The sequence below is a fragment of the Ptychodera flava genome, chromosome 15 (genome assembly GCF_041260155.1).
Source record: "Ptychodera flava strain L36383 chromosome 15, AS_Pfla_20210202, whole genome shotgun sequence".
Lineage (NCBI taxonomy): Eukaryota > Metazoa > Hemichordata > Enteropneusta > Ptychoderidae > Ptychodera > Ptychodera flava.
The window spans coordinates 4,038,907-4,057,587 of NC_091942.1; the positions used below are offsets into that span (position 1 = coordinate 4,038,907).

An 18,681-nucleotide genomic window follows, 5' to 3' on the forward strand; every position below is an offset into this window, starting at 1 on the left:
CTCATACTATTCTAGGGATGGAAATCGACAACCCTCCTTCTTGGAATGCTCATATAGATAGATTACATAATTATTGAAGAAATTGTTGTCATGGATAGGATTCTAAGAGAGCGGAAACCCTAAAGTTTCCTTTCTGTTATTGATAATTATTGTTTTGTGTGGGGTAATACTTTCCAAAGCAATGTACAACAAACTTTTAAATTTTATTTACATAAAATAAATATAAATTTGAAAAAGTTTCAAAGTCATACTAAATGCCTCTTATATGCAAATATTCGTACTAAAATTCGTCTTGATGTCTTTCAACTGACGATACAGGGTGCATTAAAATTGCAAATTTCACATGATAAAACAACATGTAACGTTTCCAGTTCTTAGTAAGGTTAGCAAGATTGGCAAAAAAGTATCACAAAAATTAAGTGACGTGTATTCAAATTTCATCTTCATGGTGCCTCTAAACTCTGTCTGTCGGCGTCTTGACTTCGATCATCAGGTTTGGTGACGATTGCAAAATCGATTCTTTAGTTGCTGTCCTGGTTGATTTGAGGTATGTGATAATCTCTGCAAGTAAATGAATTTACAGTAGTTTGCTCAAATTCCAGTATAGTTAAAACCTTATCTGCAGTGCTGTGTACATGTCTGTTTTTAAATTGGCCATTGATTTAGAATTTCAATGGTGGTCCCGTTCAAGTCCTACCTGAGCCGGCTGTGCCTTCATCGAACACTTTATTTTCTTCTTCTTTTGTTTGTGCTCGGCGTAACGGCACGTTGATGAATCTGAAACGAACACCAAATGAACAGAGGATCGTTGGCTGTTGATCGTTAACTATATCAGCGAATATGAGCAGTCCCCCTAGCCAGTATAATACCATCACAGTAGACCTGTCCATAATAGTCTTTCTAAAGATCGTCATTTTAGAGCAAGCGATTTGGAAATCTGGTATAGTCTCTATTTCTAAAGATCGTCATTTTAGAGCAAGCGATTTGGAAATCTGGTACATTTTCGATCAGATTCGAACTCACAACGCACGGCACCGTACCCGTCACCCAGCGAAGACATCACAGTCAAAACCGCTCGGCCAAATCCAAACCCTTATAAGAGAGTGGTTCAACAACCGAGCTAAGTTTTTACAATTTTACCAAATTAATTAATATGATCGAAGTTTATTTGATATTTGGATGGCACGGGGAATTTTTCAAATTTTAAGCGAATGGCCATTAGCTTTTGTGTCCAACTGTGTTATTGTTTTGTATAATAGCTTGTTCGGTGTCGATAAACCATTACATTTTTGTAACAATAATATTAAGATTTGCTTTAGATAGGGCCTTCATATAAAAATATCTGTATCGCTATGTAGCAGTAGCTTCTGTTAGTAATGAGGTACTGTAGACATGTTCTGTTAGATTTTATTGATTTGATAGACCGTAGTGTCAGATGTGATAGCTAAGACTACCTATCCAATATATCTAAAATAATAAATTTTAAAACTTACCTGACGACGATTTTCAGGTGACAAGACCTGAATGAGGTCAGGCTGTCCACGCAGCTATTGTATGCTTGTTTTATAGCACTGTCCGAGCACACATCAACTGGAAGGCAAAGTCAAAATTGAACAAATAATCTGCATTCGTGATGTGATGCCAAGAACACTGAAACAGCGACGCATTATGGATCGAAATCCAATCACGTATGTAATTAGTTTCAATACGCCACTCATATTTGCAAATTAATTAATTTTTTTCTGAAAACAGCAAATCTATTCCACAAAATGACCAAGAAAAAGAAATGAACCAATATTATAGGATTAGAATATTGACAACAATGTGTGACATTCAAGCAAGGTCAAGCTAGCGAAATCGTGTTAGCATAGGATAATGAAAACAAGCCCCACCATGGATTTATTGTATTTTTAGCACACTCCATCGAAAACTTGAGTACGTGCAGAGACGTCAGCAAGGCCAAGCTAGCGAAATCGTACACCATAGTTGTAATTATGGCGCTCTAGTTTATGTCAGAATGTCTGTTTCTCTCTACGGGGAGTATGCTCAAACGTTTTCAACACTTTTGATAAAAACTACATTTTTATCTAAATTCTGTCAGTCGATAACTGTATAAGCTCAAACTGAGTGAATCCCACGCTCACCGAAATCTTTCAAGGAACGCCCTTTTCTCAAATCCATGATCAATCTTCTGTGCATTGGCAGCATATATCGTCTCATGTCTTCATGAAACTTTTCTGTGATGCGAGAGGTTAGGATTGCATGATTTTCAGATTTAACCTTGTCGGAGTTCAAACGTGATATAACAGTATTGACGCGCTGCAGGACGAGATGATGTACTGGCGTTGGAGTGTAAGTGTCTGAGTTAATCACAATGCTATTTGTAACGGTACACAATTTCTAATTCGTTAACGATACGAACTGTAAGTTGCAGTACAGTATAATCAGATACCATAGCATATTGCAACGGGACAGATGCCAACATAGTTTGCCATGAATAGGTATAATTAAAGCTTCTGGCATTGGGTATTTCATGAAGCTTACTAACATGGTAATCTATACAGGTTCAACATTAAGTTTGTCAATCTATCAATCTATCTTAGGCCATTTAAAGAAAATTCTTTGTTTGCCGTCCTTAGATTTTTGAAAAACCACCAGCCAGCAAGGGAAAAAACAAACACAAAAACCACAAGTGTATTAACATAAGCTCATTTTTTAAATAATATTTTTGTTTGTAATAGTGTTAACATTGTGTCTCTTTCTTAATTTTCTCTCAAAACCTACCAGCACGCGGACGGCAAACAAAGAATTTAATTTAAAGCGCCTTATTATCTTCCCACAGACGATGAAAACAATTTTCTGTGTTCTATCCAAGTTTATGTTGCACTATTCTATTTAACGGTAGTCTTTCTTACACTCTATTATATTGGAAATATCACAACGGATATCATCTAGTTAGGATTACTGATTAACGTTTCACGAATTATCTTACCGTTTTCTTTCCCATGCTTTACACCAAGTATTGCATCCATTATCGGTATGGCCGGACTCTGAGCTGCAGAACCTCCCATGAACTAAATGCAGAAAAAAAATGTTCAAAACGGTCTCTACTCAAAAACATGTCAACAGTGGACTGTGAAACATATCATTTAAAAATATTTGTTCACATATACCCGGCATAACTTTGGATCCCTATAGCTCTATTGTATGTCCTATGTGCCCTTAATGGTCGCGTCTAGTGCTGCCAAAGTGGGTATCTTAGCTTGGTGTACCGGAACCAGAGGTTCTGTAACACCTTCTCTTGGCAACCTATAGCTCCGTTCAAGTGGAATAGAAGAACAACTCGCTGCACACAGATGAAATCACAGACATACTTATACACATACTCTAAAGATGGCATTTACACCTGTAGGGTGATTGAGAAAGCACCAGGTTGCCAAAATCTAGAAAAATCTAAATCGAAAATCGCAATAATTTATGGAGATTACTTTAAAATGAAATAATGAAGAATGTTGTCAAGTTTAGATAACAGAAATGTTATATATTTTATATATATATATATATATATATTATATATATATATATATATAATTTTATATATAACATATGTACACATAATATATATATATATATATATATATATATATATTTCTGTCTGAAGATTGCAGGATGCATGAAACTTAAATTAAGCAATAATGCACCCCCACCCGGCTCATAATGGACGAAAGCAAACTTTGCACGACATAATGTACGAGGCGAAGCCGAGTACATTATGGAGTGCAAAGTTTGCTTGAGTCCATTATGGGCCGGGAGGGGGTGCATTATTGCTATTATTTTATAGTTTTGGCAATGCCAGTGAATTTGTAGTTGTAGAAAACGAATAAAAAAGGAAATTTTAACTGAGTTTGAAGCCAGTGAGCGTCGTCCAGCATGATCGGCCCTGACTCTGTACATATTACATGCACTCCACACTGCACAGTGCACTGCACTGAACACGCACGTTCAGCACAAAATAAAATGACCAGCACTTTCACGGTTCATTTTGAATTGAAAAACGATGTATTTTCTAGGGAAATGAAAAGTAACTGCATCCCTACCGTCTATATCAAACTTGAAACATCACCTTTAAATATCATGCCATTCAAAAAAATCGACATGGTGAAATGCCAGAGATGAAGAAAACGGAATGTTCATGCATCGACATCAGTATGATCAGCGAGCTGCATGCCATGGTATCAGCTGATCAATACGATCATTATTATGTCGCAAGTAGTACAGCATTCATTGCAAACGATATCAACAGAGTTCAACATTGTTATTCAAATGTTTATATTTCAATAATAATTGTGTCTATAAATTTAATTTTCAATGGCTTCTTGAGAAGAGCTATTTTATTTCGGCGAACGACAGAACTTGACGTAAACGGGTGCTTGAAAGGTACAGTTGACAAACATACTGGAGGGTTTCGGTACCGTCGCGATATCGAGAACAAGGCAAGGTAAAATCACAGACATGGAGAAAAAAACGATCAATGAAAGTTGTCTCCGATTACATTCAGTGCATCAGAATTAGGTGGCCGAGATGTTAGATCAACGGAGAGTCCACGGTCGTCATGATTGTTGGTAGTAGCTGACCTTGGACCGAGACTTTGAATGGCTCCGTGGTAATTTACTAATTTCCGTAGACACTTCCGGTCAAGGTTGATGCCAGCAAGCTGCCGTTGTTGGCCCGTTTACGGCTGGTTCGAGTAGCCTTTCACGCTTGCATCGTTTACATGGCGACTGACATATATAATATGCCATGTGTCAAACCACAGAGTAATATCAGACAGAGTGGCAACAGCTATTGTTTAAGGCGTGAAGCGGTTACGTAAGCAATCCATGTTTGCCTCGCCTCACGAAGCTCTTGGCTCTCTTTTCCGAAGAGTGCCGACCATGCACCCTTCGGTAATTTTCGGATTTTGACCAATTGTTCAGCGAAAGTATGTTCGACAAAGCTTGTGTTGTTGTTGTCGTGTGGTGCTGATCGGAATTGATGTCCTGGCGAAAAGGGGAGTGTTTTGAGCTTCAGGAAAGTGGGTTTTACCGTTTTAAAAATTCCTCTCATATTTTTATGAATATATAATGAGTGTGTTTGAACAAAATTTGAAAGTCTTTTATCGATACTGTCTGGTTTTACTCAATGGTTTACGGTCAGTCATACCGTCTTTTACACGTGCGCCAAGAAAGGACATGTTTATGAAACTGCTGGCGTGTTATGTTTTGATTGGCGTGAGGCAGTGTTTCTGGCCTGAGAGCTCACAAAGTAACTATGGTTGCTACGCGACTGGCAGTACGATGCCATCTCGTCGTATGTTTCGCATAATCTCGTGTAATTATCAACCACAAACCAAGCCTCCAAAAAGTTTAACACCTTTTAAGCTCATTTTAATATGAAAAGCCAATAGTCTACAGAGACGACCATGGAACAAAAGGCATGCAAGTGTTGCCACTCTGTCTATGATATTACTCTGTGGTCAAACCCAGTATCGTCTAGGAGTTTGCAAACGTACTGAGTTCTGTTTCAGCTATACGGCAACGAAGGGAACCATGTTGTAAACAAACGTAGTAGTACGGTACAACCAGCGTATCGGACGGGGACTGCATGCTGAGCGCCAGCCAGACAAACGGCAAGTGCGTGCGTGAGGACTCAAAAAATGTAATAAATCGTACAGTCAGACATTATTATCAATATTGTGAACCATTGTCAAGATTTATAGTTTTGTGTATTACATGGTTTATCCGATACTTTCCCTCCTTTGAAATGCGCAGTCCTTTTTTCGTTTTCCAAAAAAAAAAAAAACTTGCTCGCTGTGGGGCCGCAATGCTGAATAATGGAATACATTATCAGTAATAATGTATGGATATGACGTCACAAAATTCACTGGTATTGACAAAGCTATAATATAATAACAGGTATTGTACTTGAAGTAATTTGTGTTAATATTCATAATATTTATAACGCTCTGCTTTCCGCATCGAGGACTGCAATTTCCCACAAGGACATCTGTATACTTCAAGACACTTTTCAAATGATAATAGTATGTTGTGAACGAGTTGCAAATTTTACCCTTTTGCCATCACATTAGTATGCAGTTAACACGGGGACACATGTATTGTCTGTTTACTGATACATATTAGCAGAAATAGCTTTCTTATTGTCTACCTACAATTTGACATGATCGAGTTTTAAAATACTTTCCGATATTACGAACCCCTTGTATTTAGTCATCGTGGATAAACGACAGATCTTTAAAACAAAGCAAATTGTCCCAATATATTGTGTACAAACAGCCACTTTTTATGAATAATTACCCGTTTTGGTTCGGCGCTTATTCCCTGGTACACTAATCCATCGTATCCCAATGCTTTGAACGGTTTTGACTCCCAACTGAAATACGATGTCGCAGAAAGAATGTTTTAAAATACCCAAAGAGTATGACAGGTACTTTCATGAGAAAACTTCTCTTCGGGTGCAGGCAGTCTCCACTTAATCTCAAAGTATAGATCTGATATTTCGTACACTAGTATGTATGGTGATTCAGTTACTGTCTTTCTGGTTACCATTTTGATTTCCAATACTGAACACGCAAGCTCATCTCGCCTGTCAGCAGGCTACAAAGGCGATCATGCGTAAAGGAAGCAATGATCAAACGATCAGATAGACACCTATCAATCCATTCATCCATCCATCAATACGTACATTCCCACTATATGTATATATACCCACGAAATACGGTAAAATTTAGAGAATTTCCTCAATTATTTTTGAAATAGCGAAATTGCTTGCGATAATAAGGCTTAATAAAATATGTATATAGATCCAAAGATGCATGCATAGATATATTGATACGTGAAAGACAGACAGAGAGACGGACGGACGGACAGACAGACATGGATTGCAATTGTCAAAACGATGTCTGTCGTTTCACTAATGTTTACTTACCCCATCATATATGAACGTGAGACGTTGAAGAAGACGTCAGGATCGCAGAATTCTGGAAGTGAAAATTTTAACATTGGCCAAATAATCGTATTAAGTTTTGCAATGTTTTCATGTAACTTTGGAAACATAAGGCCGGAAAGAAAAATTAAGTTTTTTCATCGGAATCGCCGCTTCTACTTTGCCCGATATGGAATTTTTTTGATTCGGTAAATTCGAATTCATACTTTTGCACTGCAAATAATAGCTACTGGCGGCGCCCTACATTTTGTTGGGTTTTCGCAGGTATGTGGGATTCTGAATGAGACTTCCGACGAGTCTGCACTGAGCTCTATCAACACGTTGTTGCGACGTCTGAAATATAGCGTTGAATTCGATAACCAGTATCAGTATACCTTGTCTCAGATATTTCTGGTTAGCCTCAAGGGGGAAAAGATTATTTTGCCTTGTCTGAATCCCGACCTAAAAAAAATAAAGATATTTCGATCGCAGCTCTTGAACCTTGGTCCAAAAATCCGATGAACAAGATTTTTTTCTCTCTAGCCTAATACTTCTCAGTTCGATAGTAAGTGATCCACATTAGATTCAACTCATAACGTCACAGTTGAAAGTAGTCTCTTTACAGTTTTTAGTGCGAATTGCGAATTTGCATACGATGCGATATCTAGAGTTATGTGAATCAGAATGACCTATAGCGTTGCCGAAACTTGGCGTAGATTTGCTGAAGAATCAATATATATTTTACGCATGCCCGAGGGGAGATTCGACCATGTATCGAACAACTAACAGGGCTGCTACCCTTGACAGCTTAGTTAATCAATTTTCTTTAAATACTAAATGCTTCTAATATATGAATTTGATTGAAGCTTTTCGGATTCGGACGAATACTTTCTACTGTATTTCATGAATCCAGTTCATATTTTTGGTCGTATAAATACAGAGTTATGACTAAGACTTCATATTGTGGATAGGAAAATATGTTTAGTCAAGTTATCAAATCTATACGTTTTTGATGTCAAAATGCCATGACATGAGTTTGTGAACACATCAATGCTCACGTGGATGCCACTGTAGTGGGCCATACCTTGAGGATTTTCAAACAATAAAATGATTGTTCTTATCCAAAAACAAATGTAACCAAGTACCTTGAACTTTATCGAGATTAGACTCCATTTCTTTGAGAGAGAAGTCCATCATTCTCAAGATGGCCAATAGCTTTTCTCCGTCCCCATCTTGGATCGCCTGAAATGTCACGTGATATGAATGAGACAGAGCTGAGCCGCGTGACAGTCAAAGTGGACGTAACTGTTTTCTATTTCTTCTCTCAGCCAATAATAATCAATAGACCCAGAACAGCCTCAGGCTATGCCTGATAGTATTGTCGTCCCTTGCCCTCAGATCATCAAAGCCACACTGTAAAAATAGCGGACGCTAGACGCGTCTTTACGCGTTCAAAATGTACATGTCGGTGTTCAAATTTGAACGGCTAGTGTTCATATTGTTAACACTAGTGTTCATAATATTAACAATGATGTTCTAAACCTGAACACTATGTGTTAACAACGATCTCCTTCAAGTGTTCAAAAACTCAGCATCACAGAAATTTTACAATACTGTGAAACAATTAACAGTCTTTTGTGTTTTTTCTTTACAATGGCTATATTAAATTTACTATTGCTTCACCGTCCGGCAAAAGTACACTGATTTTGGTGTAACGAATTTCACACTAAGTGAAGAATATTTCCTGCCTACAATTGCTGAAAGCATGTTTTTTCTAAAAAAGGAAGTATACAAAATAATTTTACACGTTTATTACGGGTTGAAAGTTTAAAAATTAGAAAAGAAAATCAGAAAACCACCATGAACGTTTTAATTTTAACATCGGCGTGCAAGGGGCGTTCTACTTCTTAACACTTAGTGTTCAAGTTTGGTGTCTTTTCTATCCCATGATGCATCAAAACGGAAGTTGCGACATTTTTCTTGTAAGCGCACCCTGAAGTCGTGATCGTGCGGAAGCAAGACCAGAAAGGGTAAGTTTCCTCTCCAAAATAGTAAAAGGTATTCGATTTTTGAAGCATCTATATTATCGTCCTTTGAAATTAATTGTATTGTACCTTGAAATAGCTTAACTACGTGAAAAAACTTTTTTCTTTCAGTGGCTGCTATACCAACAACTAGCTGTGACTACGCAGTGGTACTTTTGGCCATGGCGTATCGATCGATCTCACTCGGGTCAAGGGTCATCACAATACAACGTAGTGATAACCCTTGACCTGAGCGCGATCGATACGCCTTGCATAGTACCGCTGCGTAATCACAGCTAACATATGTCTTTTAGTAAACACAATCGCATGTAAAACATCAGTTAAACATCGTAGAGTATACAATGTATTGTTTCAGCATATGAGAGTTTGGCTTTTTAATTTTAATCAATTGATCACAAGAAGCAGCAAATATTTTGTAACAGTTTTGAAGAGAGGCACTGTATATGAAAGTCTCCACTTTTCTTATAATAATCAGCCCCTTGTCTTTCATTTAAAGTTTCATCTCGCCATATTACCTATTGTTGCATTTTTTCAGGATGTAAAAAGTTGGATTTTAACTGAAAATCGAAGAGTTGTTATAGAAGCTGGTGGTACAGATAACGAAGAAGATGAGTGTACAGGTAGCTGTCTGGAAACAAGCTTGAGAAACTCAGCTCATCTCTAATGTAGATTTAAACTTCCAAGGGTCAGTAACTGAATTTTGATAAATTTCTGTATTTTGGTTCTGAATTAATCTAAGCTTTGTAGCATGCTATGATCAACTAAATGTTGCTGGGGAATAAGCTTTCACAGACGTGTAGTCTCCCTTATTTAAATTAAAGCTGATATTTCTTGTTAGCTCTTTCAAAATGTGTACATGAAAATCCATACATGTATTTATGAAAGTCATCTGTACACTCAGTCTCATCCATTTGAACACCATCTGACATCTTTGTATTTGCAGGCAGCTTTCAAGACAATATGACAAAATGTTTTTACATAAAAAAATCAGCCTTGAATGGGTGTGAAAGCGACAGACCATTCAGAGTAAAAATGTCCACTCTGAATTACTGATTTTTCTGAAATTTTCACTCTGAATTTTCTGTCACTTTCTGCTTCAATTTTTCACCCCCCCCCCCCTTGCATCTGATGAAGGAGACTTCACGTACTTTGAAAGCTTATGCCCTTGTAACATTTAGTTGATCATAGCCTGCTACCAAACAGTAAATTATTTTGTATTGTAGCTCAACACGTCTCTTGTACTTAGCAACTGGTTTTAGCTTTGCTGTCAGCTAAATAGGTGGATGTGTAGCATTGTCCTCAAATTTGTACTTCCAAAGGTTTTTCTTCAAAACAGCCTGTGCGAATCCTTTAATATTTGGATTACAGGTCCCATGGGATTACCCTAATCAGATATGTTTAAATTATGATGAAATATGCAAATTTATATTTTGAGGCTAATTTTGCTATTTTTTGAAAAAATCTTCTTCTCTTTTACTGACGTCTTCAATATTTTGTAAACATGTCCCTAAAAATGACCATCGTCGAATTTGTGCTAGTTGTGATGAAATATTCAAATTTTTATATTTCATGGCAATTTTTGTCATTTTTGTCAAACAATCTTTAAAAAATCTTTTTCAAAACTGCTAATCGAACAGCTTAGATATTTAGGACATAGATCTATCTACTGGTAGTCTTTTTCAGATTGTTAAAATTATGCAGAAATTTGCAACTTTGTGTTTTTTGGCATTAAAGACATTTCAGACATTTTTAAGACATTGGGAATTACCAAAATGTGATATATTCAAGTTATGATGAAATGTTCATTTTTTCATTTTAAGGGTGATTTTTACCATTTTTTAGTAAAACAAAATTGTATAAAAATTAATAGCAGGGTACACCAGAATTTGAAAGGTTTTTACGAATATGTTTTAAATTTCTGAGAGGTATATTTTTGAAATGTCACCCATTTATTTCAGGGTTTATTTAAAGATATTACAAACAAACTAACCTTTTTTTTATGAAGGACTTTGTTGGACAAGGAAATAGGTTTTACCCTGCCAAGGACCCACTTACCCCACTTTCTGCATGTTGTGCCTTACTGTGACACTTTGACAACTTGACATGTTGTGTTTACTTTAGTGTGGACAACTATATGCCATGTGCACCAGAGAAGCCTTGACTAACTTCTTTTTTATTCAATTTACTATTGTCCATATAGGAGGAAATGTCATTAAGAAACCATCTTACAAAAATGGAGTATGCATTTCATACATATACGTCTTTTCAAGACAAGAATCATGCCAAATTTTGAGCTTTTTCAGATTATTTTTGTACGTTTTAAACAAGTATGAACATAAAACGTAATCCACAATATGGTGATTTTATTGCTTATGTCTTTGATAGGAAGGTGTTAACAGTGTTGGTTTTATCCTCTGACAAACTTTACATACAAAGTTGCAATGTTTATTTACCCATTTTACAGTAAATTATTGTATTTTACTCTAGAAATGTTTCGTGTATTTTTAGAATAAAATAATTTTACAGGAAATCAATGGTCTGTAATGTTATTTCAAGGCTTGGACATACCGTGAACGCCCAAAATTAAAGGTGTTCAACAAGCGCGCATCATGTGTTCTAGCCTTTAACACACTTATCGTTGAACGGCGTCCATGCGTTCAAAAAGTGTTACAGCCCTTTGAACGCGTAAAAGCGTTCAATTTTTTGAACACATTTCCTGTGCAACGTGTGTTCAGATATGGAACACCATGGTGTTCAATATAATGTCTTATGAACACGTAGCGTTCAAAATCTGCACACGTGTGTTCAAAAATTGAACGTTGGTTGAACACGTAGTGTTAAATTTCTGAACGTCTGGAGGCGTTCAAAAAGTGTTACAAAAAGGCGTTTAATTGGTGTTCTATCCTTGAACACTTAACTTTACAGTGCACTTAAGGTAGTGTGCGCCATAAAAGTGAAAGACTTAAGCTTTCCCAAATGGACCATCAAAACATTGCCTTTCCAAATCAAGAATAAAAATCGGGGGTCACCGTGCAAAAGTTGGAACAAATTATTAATATTTACCGATATTAACGTTATGAAGAAAAAAAATTAAATTTTCGATTTTCGTAAAAACAAAGACTCCAAGAACTTGAAATGAGCTCCCACAAGTCGTAGACCAGACAAGAATTGTAAAAAAGTTGAGAGTCCAAATATCTCTCCCAAAGGCGCATTCTACCTCAAGTCCTTCATGATAAATAGAACCAGACTCTGCTCTTGGCTATTGCAAAACGCAGGACGGGGTCTCATTTGAACGGACACACATGACGACACATTCAGACATTTTAGAAACAATGTCAATATTGTCTTCTCGCACTACAGCTGTTTACGGGTAATGCACATAGCGTTGTGCAAGAGCACTGTCATATCTAACAAGATTCTTCCAAAGCCATTTCGCTAAATGAGTTTTATTATGAAATATATTGTCCTGTGTTGGAACTATACAATCATGACTTGCTGCAATTAGAGACCCTTAGCTATGTACAACCTCTGCCATGTGTTCATTGCTTCATCTAAAAGTCTAGGTCTCATACACACACAATTACTGTTAGCTTTTACATCGTTTTGACATGCGCGGTTAATCATGAGTGTACAAATATTGGCTTACTTGCTTTGCTTCGATGACTTTTCCGAGTACTGGTCCTACGGCAAGTTCCACTTGCTGTGCTACGACAAAGAACTTAACCGTCGTTTCTCCTCCAGGAATATGTACTATGAGGTCGCGGTTACTGTCGAAGATATATAAGGAACAGTACAAATTACTAAATGCGTGTTTCTTGAAAATGCTTGTTTTGTTCAAATGACTGAGCTCATGCACTGCAACATTCAGTTACGAATAGTATCACTGAGAATTAGTAACCAGCATTGAGTGAGTTAAACACCCGGAAGGGGGTAAATGCAATTTAAACCCTCAACGTATAGAAATATCTTTCGACATATGGGGGATCCTATTTTAGACAACTGAATGTGAGATTATGAAGTGGGTGTGAACAGGAAACTGACTGATAAATCCGGGTTTAACTCAATCAAACTCTTAGCCACGCCAAAGATTTGTACGACGTGATCTTTTACACGTTTATTATTATCTGGAATCGATATTGCAATATTTTCCTTGCATCTTTCGTTTCCTGTTACCGACGAATTTTCTTTGCTTTGTTTTTCACTTCAGCAACAATTCAATAGAAATGGTGAAGGGGTTTGGCCAGAAATGGCGTCCGTGGAAGAAAAGTGCCCTTACAAGGAAATAGAAACAAGAACTGGCCCCAGACCTCCTAATGAACAGTTGAAATATTTACGTTAGCATCAACGACCGAAGAAACTCGCTTGTAGTGTAAGTCATTTCTTTACTGCAGCAATAGTGTCAGCTATGGTCGCCACAAATATTTTTTTCGGAAGAAGTAACACGTATATGGAATAAACAAAATATTGAAACTTCCTTTTCAAGAGAAAGTTATTCACAACCTAAAACCATGTGATGGTTTTGGTGAACCCTTCACATCGATGCAATTCATCAAAAGATAACTGATAGAGATTCTAGAACATGATACTCATCACTGACTTACTGAATGTCAGAGATGGGTTTGCTTTGGTCTTTTACTTTCCAGTTGGCAAGAGTCCAGCTACACGGAGATATGATTGGTTGTATTCCGAGCTTTTCCGACACTCTCCACAATGGAAGAGCAACAGCCTTTGGCAGCACCTGATGGAAAACAGCACATTTTAATGTAGTTACTCTCCGTCGTAAGACAGTTCCTACGTGCCATATAGTAGCTAAAAAACAAAACAAAATTCTCAGATCTATCATGTCATACCTAACATGTTCCATGGTACGTCACGATGAACCTACGATGCATATGGTCCTTTGAGAATAATTTTACGAAAGTTGACAGCCTTCCTCTTTTTTCTTATTTTTATTTTAGTTTGCTTTTCGTTTCATTTTAGAAATGATTTACACAACCTACCTGGGGTACATTTTTTGGTCCCTTTCCCCAGACATAACCGGCTGCGATCCCAGTCAACATCAAATGCGCCAGTCGAAGTTCACGGTGGGATGCAAGTTTCTCATGGTCAAGGACAGAAAGCTAGGCAACAAAACATTCCAAAGTAAAACGACACCAATTGACCGATAATGTGTTCAACAAAATAGCGACTCAAACTTCCTGTGGCACATTTTGAGTGAGAAAGAACCACGGTAATAGGCAACTTTCTAGACGACATGACTTTCAAGTAACTCTTTCGTAAAAAGCCTCGTGGTACATACATGCTCTGTGCGTCAATCAATAAAAAATCAAATGGTGGACACCGTTAAGGCTAAATTAAAAAGAAAATGTGTATTTTGAGTAACATACCTCGGAATTAGGTTGGAGGAAACTTTATTTTTCTTTTTGTTGGCTGAGCCCATAAAATAAGGCAAAATTTGGAACATTTACACAATTTTGAAAATACGAAAAAAGTGTAGAGGTTCGGTGGATCTTTCTAGAGTAAGTCTGGTTACCGAATACACACATTTTTTATTTAGCCTATTTATTATAAACAGGTGGATGGCATGGTGACGCAAACGATACGTCTCGGCATGAAAATCGTCATAGGACCGTATTTGCATAGATTGACCTTAGAGGTTTCCAGGATTAAATCCATTTTTCGCAAGGAAATTAGAATTACAGTGATTTGCAATCAGGTGATAATAATAAGACATCAATGAAACAAAGCTTTACCCGCGCAACTTTTTCCCGAATGTTTCCAGCCGAGATACTGTCATCCAGGTGTAAGGCGATTTCATTCCACTCGTCAAAATAGCTTGGTAGCCTTGTCTGTATTGCAGAGTAAGGAAATTTGACAGAAAAATGATGGTAGAATGCAACTCTGTGACCTTTTTATTTGGGCGCCAAGCTTCATGCAATTCAAGACATTTGCCGTCTGCTACTTATCTGGACTCATTTCAAGGCTTTTGTTTAGTAAGTGAAGCTTTCAACGTCTGTTTTTGTGAAAATCAATAATAAACTCAGGGATCCCACACAAACTTGGGGAGTAGAAGAAAAGCTTTGCCGGTATTCGACATTCAAAATGGCCGCTATGTCCAGTGTCAACTCCACGGGTAACAATGCAATTGCGACTGACTTTCATATAGACAAAAATGTAAAAATCAGTTTACGCTGCAGACAATAGAGTTAATCTATAGACAAGCAGCGGATCAGAAAAGTGCTGTAAAATTTTGAGCGATCGAAAAATCTCTTCAAGACGTATTGTACCCGTGAAAGGAAACTGGCAGGTAACATAAATCTTCAGTCTTCGAGTTGAAGGGGAATAGAGTTTCAGTATGGGAAGTCACCGTTCAATTAGATACGTATGACATTAAATGTGTTCTTGTCAATCGAAAGTCTTCCAGATATTCAGTTGAAGCAGAACAAAACAAGTAATAAGCACCTCTTCTTTGGTAATGGCAAGTGGTATTTATCCCAATGATTTTATGCGTGGTTTTATTGAAGGTGTTTTAATTTCATGTCTGGACTAGGTGTGAGTCAGTAGTAGTCAAAAATATAAAAAAATATTCCACGAAACATTCGAAAAAACAAGAGTGAAATTTGAATATCATGATCTCGCATTCTCTCTGGAAAATTGTGACTTTCCACTTCTTGTATTTATGGCAACACTGTGACTCCTAAACAGTGAATCAACCTGTGCGATAATTGCAACTGAAAGAATCAAAACATTTCTATTATTCAGAAAGCATTGCTTGTATTTGCCCCAAGAATGGTATCAGCTACCTGCTTGACTCAGAATGTTTGTAAAGGTCAATATCAAAATCACATGTTTGCGACAAAAAACTCGTAAATCATCGTGAACATAAGTAGTCTACACCTATTTAGGTAGAGTCTTACTGTAAATCTGTGGTTATATTGGCAGCCAGGGGGGGGGGCAGTCTACTATTTAGGTAGACTTGCTGTAAGTCTGTGGGTATATTGCCAGCCGGGGGGCCAGTCTACTATTTAGGTAGACTTGCTGTAAGTCTGTGGTTATATTGCCAGCCAGGGGGCCAGTCTACTATTTAGGTAGACTTGCTGTAAGTCTGTGGGTATATTGCCAGCCGGGGGGGGGAGTCTACTATTTAGGTAGACTTGCTGTAAGTCTGTGGGTATATTGCCAGCCGGGGGGGGGCAGTCTACTATTTAGGTAGACTTGCTGTAAGTCTGTGGGTATATTGCCAGCCGGGGGGGGGGCAGTCTACTATTTAGGTAGACTTGCTGTAAGTCTGTGGGTATATTGCCAGCCGGGGGCCGTCTACTATTTAGGTAGACTTGCTGTAAGTCTGTGGGTATATTGCCAGCCGGGGGGGGGGGCAGTCTACTATTTAGGTAGACTTGCTGTAAGTCTGTGGGTATATTGCCAGCCGGGGGGGGGCCCAGTCTACTATTTAGGTAGACTTGCTGTAAGTCTGTGGGTATATTGCCAGCCGGGGGGGGGGGCAGTCTACTATTTAGGTAGACTTGCTGTAAGTCTGTGGGTATATTGCCAGCCGGGGGGCCAGTCTACTATTTAGGTAGACTTGCTGTAGGTCTGTGGGTATATTGCCAGCCGGGGGCCAGTCTACTATTTAGGTAGACTTGCTGTAAGTCTGTGGGTATATTGCCAGCCGGGGGGGCAGTCTACTATTTAGGTAGACTTGCTGTAAGTCTGTGGGTATATTGCCAGCCGGGGGGGGGGCCAGTCTACTATTTAGGTAGACTTGCTGTAAGTCTGTGGGTATATTGCCAGCCGGGCCAGTCTACTATTTAGGTAGACTTGCTGTAAGTCTGTGGGTATATTGCCAGCCAGGGGGCCAGTCTACTATTTAGGTAGACTTGCTGTAAGTCTGTGGGTATATTGCCAGCCGGGGGGGGGGGCAGTCTACTATTTAGGTAGACTTGCTGTAGGTCTGTGGGTATATTGCCAGCCAGGGGGCCAGTCTAATATTTAGGTAAATGCCTTCATCGATTCAAACGACTTTTCCCGAGTCGACTTACTCCTTTCGTGAATTGAACCCATGTCTTTCTATATCAATGGCTGCTACTTCCTGCCCAAGAGGTAAGGGTGAAATAATGATGGCCTGTCTCTTAACAGGCGGTGTGTTGTTCAAATCTTTGTAACTTGGAAAAGGTCTTCACAGATACCTCCAGACTTTAGTTTGATGAATTTTGTGCAAAGGTGTGAAAAGCATCAAAGTTTGGATTCTCTGAGGCTAGTCTGTATCTCACTGAGTGCGAGACAACCATTACTTGAAACAGAGCAGGTCGATGACATGCCCTCGGGTGTCCTTAACCTTCAGTGAGTAAATAGTTTAAGAATTACCTACAACTCACCAAGGGATTCTGCAGCAAAAGTCCGTATTTTTCCGAAATATGGTAGTCTTGAAGTCTACTCGGCCAGGCAGCTGAAGCGAAGTCCGCCATGATCGTTTAATACACGAAGAAGTCGTAACAATCACACGGCACGCAGGTTCATGCAATTGACATGACGTCACTCTTGATGTCGAGGTTTGTTGTTGACAAAACTAACATAAATTCTTATCATGTTTGCCAATGTCCCGGGGTCATAGGCAGAAGCAGGAAGTCCACCCGCACTTTTGGTGATATGTTTATGATATCTGCGATATAGGCATGTATTTCCTCACAGTTTCTCTGTGCATTTCTATCAAAGTTCTCCTCTATTTCAACCTCTGATCAATTCACCAAACACTGCCGTCACTCCATGACATTGCCTTATCGCAAAAGATCATGAACATTGAAAATCCGTATGTCGAAATTGAGCTACTCTAACTGGGTACAATAATTAATCGTTGTTATTTTGCCAACAATAGCTTGCAATAGCCGGAGAAACGTAAACTGTCGACAGTCCCTTGTACCTTTTTTTCTGTTATTGGTATAGTCTCTCACACATACGGGGTTGGGGATTTCTCAAGCATAACGCCGAAGGCGGGAGCTGGGAATGCAGCAGGCATTACCGTGAGTGCCAAAAGCACGAGCTTCGCGACTTGCGTTTATGCCTGGGGCATTCCCCACCCTGTATGTGCGAGACACTATACCAATAATATAGAAGAAAAGGCACAAGGGACTATCGACAGCCTAGAAGAAACGTTGCATGTCGAATAATTGGTTTCCCATTGACCGTGTTAGGCTCTGTAACTTCCACAAATGTAATAATCTCCACAAATGTAATATCAACCACAATTGTAATAAAATGCACCCATAAATGTAATATCGCCCATAAATGTAAACAAAATCAACCATAAATGTAATAAAAACACCAACCACAAATGTAATGAATGGTAACCATAAATGTAATAAAAAAACACCCATAAATGTAATACTTATCAACCATAAATGTAATAAATCTATTTTGTCGTTGCAATTGAGGAATTAGCCCTTAAATATTGATCTATGTAATAAGGAAAGCAACTCCACACATTATTCATTTCTTAATTGTTTGCGTTTAGTGTGTTTTGCATATTTGAAAGTGTATTTTACGTTTCCCTGTTTTGTGTACAGAACTGATTGGCCATGGCTAGACACAGCTGTAATCTGAACGTCAGTGCAGTCTCTACTTTAGAGTGGGGAAGACTGTATAACACTACGATCCTTTA

General features: G+C 38.2%; 1 protein-coding gene across 2 annotated transcripts; it reads right to left on the reverse strand.

Annotated features, from left to right (window-relative positions):
- Positions 1–184: 184 nt before the first annotated feature.
- On the reverse strand, positions 185–17,563 carry LOC139150932 (indoleamine 2,3-dioxygenase 2-like). 2 transcript variants are annotated; one of them, XM_070723414.1, is made up of 13 exons: positions 17,402–17,561; positions 14,780–14,875; positions 14,027–14,146; positions 13,628–13,764; positions 12,673–12,793; positions 8,127–8,223; positions 6,985–7,036; positions 6,354–6,429; positions 2,993–3,074; positions 2,145–2,237; positions 1,494–1,590; positions 698–777; positions 185–561 (listed from the first exon to the last, which is right to left on the reverse strand). In XM_070723414.1, the coding sequence occupies exons 1-13, from the start codon at positions 17,489–17,491 to the stop codon at positions 455–457; spliced, it is 1,248 nt and encodes a 415-aa protein (XP_070579515.1). In that variant the 5' UTR covers positions 17,492–17,561; the 3' UTR covers positions 185–454. The 2 variants fall into 2 exon arrangements, with proteins under 2 accessions (XP_070579515.1, XP_070579516.1); XM_070723415.1 differs by lacking the exon at positions 14,780–14,875 and having other exon boundaries at positions 17,402–17,563.
- Positions 17,564–18,681: the final 1,118 nt, after the last annotated feature.